Here is a 13,728-nt window from a genome sequence, read left to right as displayed (position 1 = left end):
GAAACATATTTCCAGCAAACAGATGAAGTCCCCACTGCAGTCCTGCTGCAGATAATGAACATCACTTTGCACCAGGATTTCACAACCATTTTAGGCTCCAGTTGAACATTTTCAAGCTAGAGTACTTCATTAAACTATAATTCCCAGCTAGGAAATTCCAAAACAAGCTGCAACATCTATTATAACCCACCCTTAGAATGAACTAATAAATTAGTTGTCTAACCCTATTTGTTTAAAGACAGTTTGGTTTAAATAATACTGAATCTTGGAACCAACGTTATAAACCCAGACTAGGGTAACAACACTTTTCCTGGCCTTCCTTTGTTTTTTCCCCAATAAGCAACATCATATTAGGATACAAAAACAATGCAAGAAAGCACTTCTACCTGACAGTCATTGGCAGACACAGCCTCGAAGCTCCATTAAATGTGGAGGGAATCACATTTGTAATAAACTATTTTATTATTTATGTACAATACTAATAAGACCTTTTGGAATAGAAGCTAACATTAGCCAAGTTACTGTACTAAATATTTCTATGTGTAACATAGAAACATAGAAGTCTGACAGCAGAAAAAGACCTCATGGTCCATCTAGTCTGCCCTTATACTATTTTCTGTATTTTATCTTAGGATGGATATATGTTTATCCCAGGCATGTTTAAATTCAGTTACTGTGGATTTATCTACCACATCTGCTGGAAGTTTGTTCCAAGGATCTACTACTCTTTCAGTAAAATAATATTTTCTCATGTTGCTTTTGATCTTTCCCCCAACTAACTTCAGATTGTGTCCCCTTGTTCTTGTGTTCACTTTCCTATTAAAAACACTTCCCTCCTGGACCTTATTTAACCCTTTAATATATTTAAATGTTTCGATCATGTCCCCCCTTTTCCTTCTGTCCTCCAGACTATACAGATTGAGTTCATTAAGTCTTTCCTGATACGTTTTATGCTTAAGACCTTCCACCATTCTTGTAGCCTGTCTTTGGACCCGTTCAATTTTGTCAATATCTTTTTGTAGGTGAGGTCTCCAGAACTGAACACAGTATTCCAAATGTGGTCTCACCAGCATTCTATATAGCGGGATCATAATCTCCCTCTTTCTGCTTGTTATACCTCTAGCTATGCAGCCAAGCATCCTACTTGCTTTCCCTACCGCCTGACTGCACTGTGTAGCAGCTAAGCAACTCAGAAGTCTGGTTTGAACAATGCACTAACCATGCTTTGCTCAATAAACCTTAAGATTTGTACTTCATACTCAATTGAGAATCAAATTTCCTAACTACAATGGCTGGTTTCATACTAAAAGGCACATTATGTCTTAATATGATATATGAAGCTACAGGTTGTCTTTGGAATTGCCTACGAATCATAAAGTAGCCGGAGACCAATGTAGCTGGTTGGTCACACCCTTCTCTAGTAGACTTCTAAGTCAACTTGAGAGTCCCTTTAGTTCTACTTTATGGGTAATTATAAATTGGTCACTATTATAAGTCAAGATAACGATTGCACTTCATTGATACTATGCAAATATCTATTGTATGCTGTTATTGACTAATCAAGAGTGAAGGACAAATGTGTCTAAAAAGTAAAACTTAGCTATAAGCTATGAGTATAAAACAGTAATACCACACTCTACACTAATTTACACAGCCCAATAAGAATGGACACTTATCTTCATTTACTGATTTCATTCTGTTTTACTTTTCTGCAAGTGGCTAGAAAATGAACTGATAAATTCAGTTAGCAAAAATTAAAGAGATTTCATTCATAAGCACACTTAACTTGGCAGTGCATTCAATTATAATCAAGGATGACAAACATGCAGAAAAAATATGCTTATAATGTGAATGTTATGTTTTCTAAGGGTCTATAACAATTCACTGCTGTCAACTCATAAGGGCCAACTCATCACGGCCAACTTGCCGTGGGACAATTTGCCCCGGCCAACTTACGACAGGACTCACTGCAGGACAAGAATTACACTGATCAAAGAAATAGTGGAATAGAATCATTAAAGGGTGGGGGCGGGGGGACAAAAAGTAAAGGGAATGATAAAATTTTAAGGAATTAAATTGAATGAATAAATTGTCCTGTGTTGAGTTAGCTGTGTTGAGTTGGCTGTGGCAAGTTGTCCCATTTCAATTTCGTAATGTCAATGAAAAGCTTCAGAAGAAAATATCAACTCAATTGCCATTCCATTCTTCTTTGAAGAAGAAAGGAATCACATACCTTGGGACAATCTAATCATGTTTTCAATCAAAGTCCCAGTCCTTATGTTGAGGATGATTTCAGCTGAATTCTTACTTTCCTAACCAATACCAGGTCTATGACAACTCACCACAGGGATCGTGCCACAGGACAACTCATTGCAGGACATGAATTACACTAATATTAAGGAAATGGTGAAATGGAATCATTAAAGAAAGGATGCAAAAGGAGTGACAGAATGAAATGTGAATGACAAAAATTACAATATTTTTTATTTACTTAAATAATGAAATAGAATTATTAAACTGTCCCACAACAAGTTGTCTGGTGATGAATTGACCTTGATGAGTTATCCTGCACCAAGTTGCCCATGATGAGTTGGCCATAGCAAGTTTGTCACAGCGAATCTGCCACAGCAAGTTGGCTGTGGCAAGTTGTCCCAATTACCACACCAATTACCACACCAAGCAGTGCATCTGTTGTTCAAACCATTAAATCTTACTGTAATCAAAAACCCTATGTGGTTAAACTAATTAAATCTGTAGAATGTATAATCCATGATAATGATCTATGATACTACCATGATAATGACTCTGACAGTGTATAAACTCACTTAGTTTAGTTACACCTTTATGTAAACTTCTATAGAATTATAGTGGAAAAATGTTTTAGCGTATAATCTGAGATCCTCCATGATATTCACCGCATCTATTTTCCTTGCTATTCCTCTTTGTTGAATTCAAAAAACTGTCTAATTTTATATATTTATTAAATTCATTTGCCACCCATCTCACCATGCCCATTTCATGCTACTTGGTGGCAAAGTAGCTGTGCTCATATATGAATCTCAGAGTCGGAAGGGACCTTAGAGATCTTCTAATCCAACCTCCTCTCAGGCAGGAAACCCTATGCCGATGATGGCGAACCTATGGCATATGTGCCACAGGTAGCACGCGGAGCCATATTGGGGGGCACATGAGAGTTTGCCATATTTCAGCTCCAGTGTGCATGCACACACTAGCCAGCTAATTTTTAGCCTTGGGAAAGGCCGTTTCACACTCCAAACACTTCAGGAAAGCTTCCCTGAAGCCCCCGGGGCAAAAAAATTCCCCAACAGATAAGCTGGAAGTTCAGAAAAACACACTTCTGGTTTGCTGTTGTGCTGTTTTTTACACTCTGGAGGGTTCAGGGAAGCTTCTTAAAGCCCCAGAGTGCAAAAAACACCTTCAAAGCCTACTGTGTTTCCCTGAACTTCCAGTTTTCCACCTATCAGGCTTCAGAACGGCCTGTGCGCAGGGGGCAGCATGGGGATGTATACATCTGTGGAGGGAAGGATGTGGGCATGTATACACATGATAGAACACACACGGACCAAAAAAGGTTCGCCATCACTGCCTTATACCATTTCAGACCAATCTCTTCTTAAAAACCTCCAGTGATGGAGCACCCACAACTTCTGGAGACAAATCGTTCCACTGATTAATTCTTCTATTTCTCCTTAGAACTGGGTTGTGTCTCTCCTTGATTAGTTTCTATCCATTAGTTTCCATCCCTTGCTTCTTGTCCTGCCTTCAGATGCTTTGGAGAATAGGGTTTGTGGCAGCTCCTCAGATATTTATTTATTTATTTATTTATTTATTTGATTTATTTGATTTTTATGCCGCCCTTCTCCTTAGACTCAGGGCGGCTTACAACATGTTAGCAATAGCACTTTTTAAGAGAGGCAGCATATTGCCCCCACAATCCGGGTCCTCATTTTACCCACCTCAGAAGGATGGAAGGCTGAGTCAACCTTAAGCCGGTGATGAGATTTGAGCCGCTGACCTACAGATCTACAGTCAGCTTCATTCGCCTGCAGTACAGCACTCTACCTGCTGCGCCACCCCGGCATCCTGGGGCATATTGGAATAATGCTATCATGTCACTCCAGTCCTTCTTTTTATTAAAATAAACATACCCAATTCCAACAAAGGTTCTTCGTATGTTATAGCCTCCAGTCCTTAACCATCTCTGTTGCTCTTCTCTGAGCTCTTTCTTGAGTCTCAACATCTTTTGAAAAAATCATGGCTGGATGCAGTGTGGTCTTTCCAAGGCATTACAATCTGACATTAACACATGAGATCAGGGGTGAAATTCAAAAATTTTCCCTAGTGATTTGGTGGTCATGGCTTTGTGGGCATGACGGGGAAGGATATTGCAAAATCTCCATTCCCAACCCACTCTGGGGCCAGCCAGAGGGGGTATCTGCCAGTTCTCTGAACTACTCAAAATTTCTGCTAACGGTTCTCCAGAATCGGTTAGAACCTGTTGAATTTCACCCCTGCTTCAGATTATCATGAGTGCAAAGTGTTTTATACGTTAACTCTGAGCTTGAAAATTTAAAAAAATCTTTTTAAAATGTCTTTTAAAAAATGTACTTATTTGTCGGAAAGACCGTGGAGAAAGTCTGCCTTGCCACAACTAATTTTTCAAAGCACCCAGTTATTATGAACACTAAGGTAGATATTAGGAGATAATAGGTCGCTTCCAGATTGAGTTATCCCTAGAACAAACTGAAGGAAATGAAAAAAAATGTGACTAAATTTAGTCCCCTTAATTTTAGTTGGTCTCTGGAAATACTAAATTTAGAACTGAACCATTTAAGCTGCATTTTTTCATAAAGTAACACCACATGAATGTTTTCGTTTTTATACTGTATCTTTTATTTGCATAAGAAACAAAATCTGCATCACAGGCTTTTGTTTAGTCGCAAATATCAGTAAATACATTAATAGATGGATAGCCTTTTGTTGTAAAGTATGAGTAGACAAGTGTGAGTTATTAATACAGGAACATTTCTTGTCAATACAGGTAGTCCTCACTTACTGACCACAATTTAGGACCAACAACTACATCATTAAGCACTGTGGTCACTAAGGGAAAAAACATATGACCACAATGATCTTACAATGCCATTTCTGCTTCCATTGTTAAGTGAATCACCATGGCCATTAAACAAAACATCATATGACTTGTGATTTAATTCTGTTTATTGGAAGCCAGTTGTGTTTGCAAATGGTGATCATGTGACTGAGGGAAACTGTGACACTTGTAAATGCAACAATTGGTTACAAAGCTATTTTATTTTCAAGTGTCGTATCTTTCTACACTCACTCAAAGACAGTCGGTAAATGAGGACTACCTATACACTCTTACAGATTACCATAGGTGGATTATCATTGGCACTGTATTTTCCCAAAACTGCTTCCCCAAAAGCCCCTTCCTTGGAATAATAGAAGCTAGTTTAAAATTGTACAACTCCATTTAGAAAGCAAACCCATACATTATCCGATGCATGTGAAATCACATTTCATCTCTCAGAGATTTTATTTTAACAACTATGAAGAACCACAAGCTTTCCCATACCAAACCATGTTACCATAGGTAAATCCTTGGAAGAAGCAAAAACTTTCAACCATGGAATGGAAAAGTTTTTTCCTACTTAAGTAACACTGTCCAAGGCTCTGAGATATGTTTGCACATCTTCCCTGTTAAGAGTTTAGATAGGTTTATGCACAACTTTATTAGGCATTTGTGAAGGCAATTCCACTGCAAGTAAAGCCAGCTGTTGAAATAAACCAAATAATTTTCAGGTATTGATGCTTTGCTTGACTCCAGAAATAAACTCTCCAATTAGCTTGACATCCCAAACAATTGAGTCCTGCTTATGTTGAGCAGAAAGTTAAAGGTGTTAAGCAATTTTGCCAGGTTTATTTCTTTTTTTAAAAAAATGTTAAAGTGTTTAACTTTTGGACCAATTCCTGTTCCAAAGCCTAACAAGAAATAATAACCACAGAAGTGGAATGAGAGGGGTAGCCCAGATCTTTTTTAATAAAAGACCAACAGATACAGACAGAACTTTTCCAACATAAATTCCCAGGACACAGAGACAAGTGGAGGGGATTGATTTGTCAAGGTTCCCCTCCTTTATTGCCACTACAACACACCCAGACATTGCTTAATCTTAACCATTAAACTTATGACATATGATCTCTTTATAATACTCCAGTAACACCTCAATCCAAAGAAGTGTTATAAAGAGGCTGGACAAGGTATGTACCACAATCAGATACCCAATACAGCAAAAACTCATAGAAATAAATCATTTGCACACATTTAAACTAGACATAGAATGCATGCACATTCTAGAAGAAGAAAGATTACAGCTGCTCTGTCTACAAACATCACTGTTTGGGTTAAAGTCTTGACCCAGACACCGAAGCACAGGAAGAAAAAAAAGTTGGAAAGGGTGGGAAAATGAATGGCTAAAGGAAAGTGGAAGAAGGCAAGGAGTAAATAAGTTGGGGAACCAAATGATAGTTCAAGTTTGATGGAAATATTGGGATTTGGCTGTTCCTATGTCCTACCTATGGATTTCCTGGTTGGTCGTCCAACAGCTACCCAGAAATCAGCTCAAATTCACCAAACTGCATTAAAGTGCAAGGACTAAAAACACCATGCAAGCATGCAGAAAGGAATGCTATCTTACAGGGAGCTCCAAAGTATTTCGGCAATGCTGGGAGGGGAAGATATACAATTACAGAGATATGACAGGATGGATGGATAGAACTGTAAAGTCCAGGTAGAACCTTCCCACGTGCCTTGGACATGACTAAGAGCAAGGAAGTTCAAGGCCAAGTTCAAGGGGATCTTTCCTTTGCTCAGCAAGGAGCTTCACCCATAGTTGCCCAAGAATGTTTGAATGTGAGTTCCACCCCATTTGATTCACCTCTACAGATCCAGATTTAAATTAATAAAGTGACCCATAAATCCCAGCTCTGTGGTCCGTGTTTATTCTGGTGTCCATCGCAAAGACCTCAGAGGTATTTCACATTCTAAGACTTGCACAAGTGGTCCAAAGAAATCTGCTAGGCAGTCTAAATTGCACTTGTACAATCCACTGGTTCTGTGAAGTCATCCAAGTCCCAGAATTTAGATATCTAGGATATATAGCACCCCTGATATCTTACCATGAATTCCTACTAAACAGCCTCCTTCAAGCATGCTCTAACTTGACCTCTGAAGTTCAATGAAAGATGCAGTCTGTTGTTTGAAGAGAAATGGTTGCAACTAATTCTTTCATGTTCCTTAAAAGCTAATGATTTCTTAGTTCTGCAAAACTCAGAACAAAACAGCTTGGCTTCCCAATTATATTTCTGCAGCTTGGTAAAAAAATCAACTGTCTCTTTAACATGTAGAATCCAGTTATTTTGGCCTTACTTTTGCTCAAGGTGGAAAATTATTATCTTCTTGATTTACTGGTAATTGTAGCAAATGTGGGGGCATACTTTCCATACGTTCCTGGTTTATTCTGAGTTTAGGAATCTTTCTTTTTTTAATCTAGATTCTTAGGGCTCTAGAATGCATGTTGCATGGGGAAAGAGGGTGGGTGCATATCTGAGTGCATGAAGGAGGGGTAAAGGGGGGGAGAAGGCAAGCTGTAAAGCAAATAGTTCTGCTATTTTCAGAGGCAAAAGAAATGGAAAACAGTGCAACCCAAATCAGCAGTTTGATATAAGGATGCTACGGGGCAGCATGAAGACCATAGATCCCATCTCGCTGGGCAAAACAAACCAGATTATCATGAGGTATAAAGTCAGCATAGCTGGGTCTTCTTCAAAGCCTGTTACGCTGAGGTCCTTCAAGAGGACTCCTAAAGGAATAGAATACTGTACTGGGCTTGATAGCTTTTTCTGGGGGGTCTGACCCAACAGTATTTACTTATTCTAATCACCTCTAGAGGGAACTCAAGGAGTGATGGTTTCACCCAGTGCTTGGAATGTTAAGATGATAAGGTTCATCAGGCAGTAGATCTCCCCTATTTGTCCAAGCCAGGCTAGAACACAGCAAAACATACAACAAAGCTGCCATTAAATTAAGCTGATTTCTGATTAGTCTTGTCAGAGGGATGACCTAATAAATGCAAGATCAAGAAACAAATTGCACAACTGTCTAAAGATTTTTGTTTGTTTGTTTGTCTGTCAAACATGTATAGCATAGTAGTTTGTATAAATATAAGTAAAAAGTAACGATAAAAGAGGACAATAGGACAGTAGGACAGGGACGGTAGGCACAGTGGTGCGCTTATGGATGCTCCTTACAGACCTCTTAGAAACGGGGAGAAGTCGTCTGTAAGGTTAAAGTTTTAGGGGTTTCGAACACGTTTTTCAGGAAATTTAGTTTGAACCATTCAGAAGTGTTCCAACTTCTTCTTTACGGAAGTTTTTTTTAAAAAAAAACATGCAAAGATACAAAGACGGACAGACGGACAGAGCAGTGGGGAAAGAAAACTCACCTTGAGGTCTCTGTGGACGACCCCCATTTGGTGGCAATGGAGAACAGCCTCCAGGATCTGCTGGATGCAATGACTGCATGCAAACACCAGGGGGCGTGTTAGTTCACGGTGAAGTGGTAACAACCGCACAGGCTGGTGGGTGGTGGGGTGGGTGGAGGGAATAATGCAGGAAAAATAAGGAAAAGGAAAACGGAAGAGGAAAAGAAGGAAGAGGGGGGGGGAGGACATGGGAAATAAAGGAATCTGATTTCCTCTCTGCAAGATGAGAAACCCAAGTTACAGATGCACACTGTGGGAAAGTGAAAGTAAGGCTGAAGAAAGGGGACGCTACCTCCCCTCCCCCCCCCCCCCCCCGAGAGAAAGGCCCAAGAACCAAGAGGGACTGAAACCCTACCAGCTAAGAGACAGAGCTTACAGCAGATGGATGTCTGATGCTGCACTCAAGAAAGGCAGAAGAACAGTCACTAATGAGATCATAGGAGAACTGACAGCAATCCCATCTTCTACCTTGATCTGGAAGTAAAGCTCCCATGAACAACAAACCAAGCTTGCTATCAGCACCCAGCATCTTTCAGGCACGATAAAGTCCAAGTGCATTAACGTTTGCCCTGAACTGTCGCCCTGAAGCTTTGTGCAGCAGCTGTCGTCAGTCCCCTTCACACACCTTCACTGCAACGCTGGGGTGGATGGATCCCTGTGGGAAATTAATACAGAGGCCTCCTATTGGCAGGGATGTTATAATGCTCAAAGCTAAGAGATGATTCCTCGCAGTGGTCCTCTCAGATCTTTAAGATCAACTTGGTAACCAATTGCTTGAGGTCCAGTATATCTTTCATCCTCAGGATGTTACTGGAACTGCATGGATTTAGGGCATCGTGGAGGTAGTCCTCGACTTAAAACAGTTGATTGAGTGACCATACAATGTTACAATGGGATTGAAAAAATGGATTTATGACCATTTTTTTGTACTTATGACTGTCGTAACATCCCCATGGCCACTGTGATTTACATTTGGATGCTTGACAACTGACTCACATTTACGACAGTTGCAGCACTCTGGGGTCATGTGATCTTTTGCAACCTTCTGACAAGGAAAATCGAGGGGGAAACCAGATTCACTTAACAACCGTGTTGCTAATTTAACAACTGCTGGGATTCACTTAACAAATGTGGCAAGAGAAGTCATAAAATAGGGTAATACTCACTTAACAAATTTCTCACTTAACAACATAAATTTTGGGGTCAGATGTGGTCATAAGTTGAGGACTACCTGTATTAGATTTATTCCTGGGCAGGGTGAGATACTTTAGATTTGCTATTCACCCCTAACCTTTACAATCCCTTCTATATAGTTCCAGGAGACATTTTCAGAAGAATATCAATCCATTTTGGAAAACTGGATGTTATGAACAGGCACAAAACAAATCCATTTCTTCTGCCACTGAACCATCACTATATAGATTGTCAGTGATTTATTTATTTATTTATTTATTTATTTATTTATTTATTTATTTATTTATTTATTTATTTATTTATTTATTTATTTATTTATTTATTTATTTATTTATTTATTTATTTATATTTGTATGCCGCCCCTCTCCGCAGACTCGGCGCGGCATACAATTATATCCAAAAAGCATTTGGAAATGAGATCAGACATCTGCAGAAGATTTTGCTTAAGGAGAATGAATTTTTTGGTTGCTTAAAGTTCAATCTGCCCAGCCTACAATTTTCCAAAACCATACTGATGGCATTGCATGAAAATCAACCCACAACTGTTCACAACTTTCTAAATATTCTCTGTCAATATTCCTTGTATTAAGTATATTAAGCTTCTAATGGGTTTAATGCACCAATGTTTGTTTTTGAAATAATTACACCAGTAAGATTAACAATTAAACAGGCAATTTTTGACTCTACCTCTTTTGGTGATGTTATTGGATGACTGCTAGGCTCATGTAATAATGTTTTTTTTTAAAAGGAGTATCCCCCTTGCCAAAGTGGATATACCTGCTTAGACTATAAAAGGAGGTTTCAAGCAAGACTGAAGGAATCTCTCAACTATTTCCAGTCATCGCATATGGGATAGGACAATAACACTAGCTTTTGTAATCAGCATATAGAATTCTTTAAAAATGACATTAACTACTGTGGTAACCAGGAATTTTCCTTCCTCAAAACCCATTTCCAGAGAGCATACAGCAGCAACCCTTCAATAGCAATTGCCAGCCATTACTGACTTTCTTGGGTGTGTATCAGCCAACATGGCACCCAAAGCTACTCCATAAATATGCAATAACTTTAGTGAACGTCCACCTAATAAGGAAATAGCTCTTACTCGGGGTAATTTATCTGCAAAGTAGGTGTTAATAATAATTCCTTCTTAATATGGCATAGTAATTTCTATTGATACATTTATCCCTAAAAAGTGAATGACTATTGATCTTTAAGATTGTGCAAAGCTCGTTTTCCTCTATACAGTTCTGTTGTGGGGAGGGGGGGGAATTATTGTTTAAAACAATCACAAAATACAATTGCTATGTTCCTCTTAGAACCCATGATATTTTTATTGACAAGGATATATTCTTTTAAACTAGTGTTTCTTAATCTTAGCAACTTTAAGCTCACACATCTCAAAGTTGCCATGGTTGAAAAATTTTAATTTGGTATCACTATCTGATAAAACAAAAGGATAGGATCAACCTAGGACATATTTTAGGAAACATAAATTTTAAATGGCTTTTTATTTGCCTCTGGGAAGATTACTGTACTCACACCTTGGAATATCCTTTTTTCTGTACAAATAGAGTAAAATGGCTCTTGATTCCACACTGGGCTGGGGACATCAACCCCTGCTTCACCTTTTTTGGCATTATGTGCCATTTTGAAAGACAGAAATCGACAAGAGTCCTAAAAAATGTCCTTTAGGTGAAACATGCCGTGGACTGAGAAAGGACTCAGTCCAATAACATTTGCTAGTTGTTGTGACTTTTCCATTCAAATATATTTGGTTACTTTGAGACATTCAAAAATGAGTTCAGGAAGCTATCAGGCCTAAGTCTCCTCCTAGGGGTAGACCAATCTCATTTTGTCTTGTGGAATCACTGCAAAGAGTTTGTAACTCTGATTTTTAAAAACTTTATTAACTGTATTTATCCTACCATCCATGTCCAGCTAGCTTTTCATATGGCTCATTAAAACAAGTTAGTTATAAAACTGTAATGTAGGGTCTGACTATTATCAGGACCCAATTTTCTGCATCAATAAATCTCCCAAATTATATTCTTGAGAACCACCATTAGGTAAGGTATTGTGAAACCTTCATTATCTCAGTATTTTTTTTAATTTACAACAATTTACTTCCTCATCTTTCCTAACTTGAGTTGGGATATATGCGTGTGTTTCCTCTCATTTTATTCTCAGATCAATTTTGTGTAGGAAACTGGATTTGAGCAAGATGAAGTGGCCAAAAGTGACCCCATGAGCTTCATTATTAAGTAGAGACTTGAACTGGGTCCCTGTCCAACTCTCAACAACCCAGCATAATAATGCCTGGGTTAGATCAATGGGAGATGCAGATTCAGTGTTCTCAATAAGCATTTGCTTGGAAAAAATCGGGGCAGGGGTTTAAACTGATATGTACCACAGGACTGCTGAAGGCATCACACCTCCTGTTTATCAGCAACTACCTCTTCTTTTTTGTATTCTGACTTCTTTCTTTCTCTGCTGACTTGAACAGCTACCCCCAAAAAAAGTTACATGAGTTCAGAGTCATGTAAAAGCCATGTAGTTATCTGCCAGATTTTTGCAAAGCAAATCAGAGCATTAATGCTTTCAAGATATCATGGCACAACTATTCTCATTATCAGGCTGCTGTCACAGTTGCTACAGGGATGAATGTACTAGCCAAAACTAAACACATACCAATATTTATCCTATTGGTGGAAAGTCTGCAGTTCCTATTTCCCCCCTAAATGACATTTTGGATTAACCACTGTGGAGTTATAAAAGTGAGTGCAGATAACCTCCTTTAGGGCATGAACAGAGATTGTTTAAGAAGCTAGAAGCACAGAGGGCAAACTGGTCATTGAATGTTCCCTCCATATACTAAACCCTTCTTTCTTGCTGCATTTGAGATCAATACATTTCCTTCTCCATTTTATGTATTAAAATTAATTGTCTATTGAAAAAGGGGGTGGGAAAACCATTTGTTGCTTTGATTGAACACTATTGACCCATTTGATCATTTCAAATACTAAATGATATGCTGGAAGAGGTCCAAGGCAATCGCCTCATTGCCTTGCAGGAATGACCTTGGAAGACGGGGAGAATCCACAGCAAGGGGAATAGTAAGATAAGAGCTTAGCCCACAGTTAAGGAATGTTGGAGTGATAAACATCTCAGAAGGGACCCTCCCTAGTCTCTTGAGCTGTAAAGGTAGCGGAGGAGAAATTTACTTTCAGACTTGCAAGATTCTATTAATGTAATCTTACAATAAAGTAGAATTAATCAATTGGATCCAGCTTCCTCTCCGGACTATTTTGCTAGGCTAATACTTTCCTGCCCTCTTCAAAAAAAGCTCTGGTTAAGCTAATGCTGTAATCAAACAGCTGAATTGGAAAAAGCAGCAGTACCAAGAATTGTAGCACCCCAGAAGGACAAATATGGACCAATAGGACAGAGATATAAAACCAGACAAGAGGCAGAGAAAGTGGATAGGATAAGAACCCAAGACCATCCAATAGATCTGGAAATGGAAAACCCAGATCAGATAATAGGAAGTAACCTTTTTTGCATAGAATACCTCAAAACAGTGGAGACAGCAAGTAACTACCTTAGTGGACACTTCAAAGAGGAATGTAATAGATTAAGGGCATTTATCAATAGGTATTAATCATGATATATTTTCTGCCATTGTGCAACTCCCATTCCATTTCAGCCGCTAAGGAACTGGAGGATACTAGTGTGCTTTTCTTCTTGAAGAAATGATTTCCCATAATCTTCCGGAGGGAAAAATTGTCCAAGACAGGTTCTTTTGAAGTCTTCTTATATTTTACTCTTGGCAGAATCTGGTTTCTTTCATAGGAGGAGACTGTGAACACTAGAATTGCAGCCTTTTTTTTTCTTGGCCAGCATCAAAAAAGTCTAAAGCTTCCTATGAATTGTCAGCAAATGCACCTTT

At 38.7% G+C, this 13,728-nt stretch overlaps 1 protein-coding gene across 1 annotated transcript in view; it reads right to left on the bottom strand.

Annotated features, from left to right (window-relative positions):
* The window catches only part of CAMK2B (calcium/calmodulin dependent protein kinase II beta), a 275,191-nt gene that overhangs the window by 83,661 nt on the left and 177,802 nt on the right, over window positions 1-13,728 (bottom strand). The window contains exon 6 of the mRNA XM_070765550.1: window positions 8,547-8,619. Coding sequence (XP_070621651.1) covers window positions 8,547-8,619 — 73 coding nt within the window. The remainder of the gene's footprint in view (window positions 1-8,546; window positions 8,620-13,728) is intronic.

Source organism: Erythrolamprus reginae, chromosome 12 (assembly GCF_031021105.1).
Source record: "Erythrolamprus reginae isolate rEryReg1 chromosome 12, rEryReg1.hap1, whole genome shotgun sequence".
Classification (NCBI taxonomy): Eukaryota; Metazoa; Chordata; class Lepidosauria; order Squamata; family Dipsadidae; genus Erythrolamprus; species Erythrolamprus reginae.
This window is presented reverse-complemented; position numbering and strand designations above follow the sequence as displayed.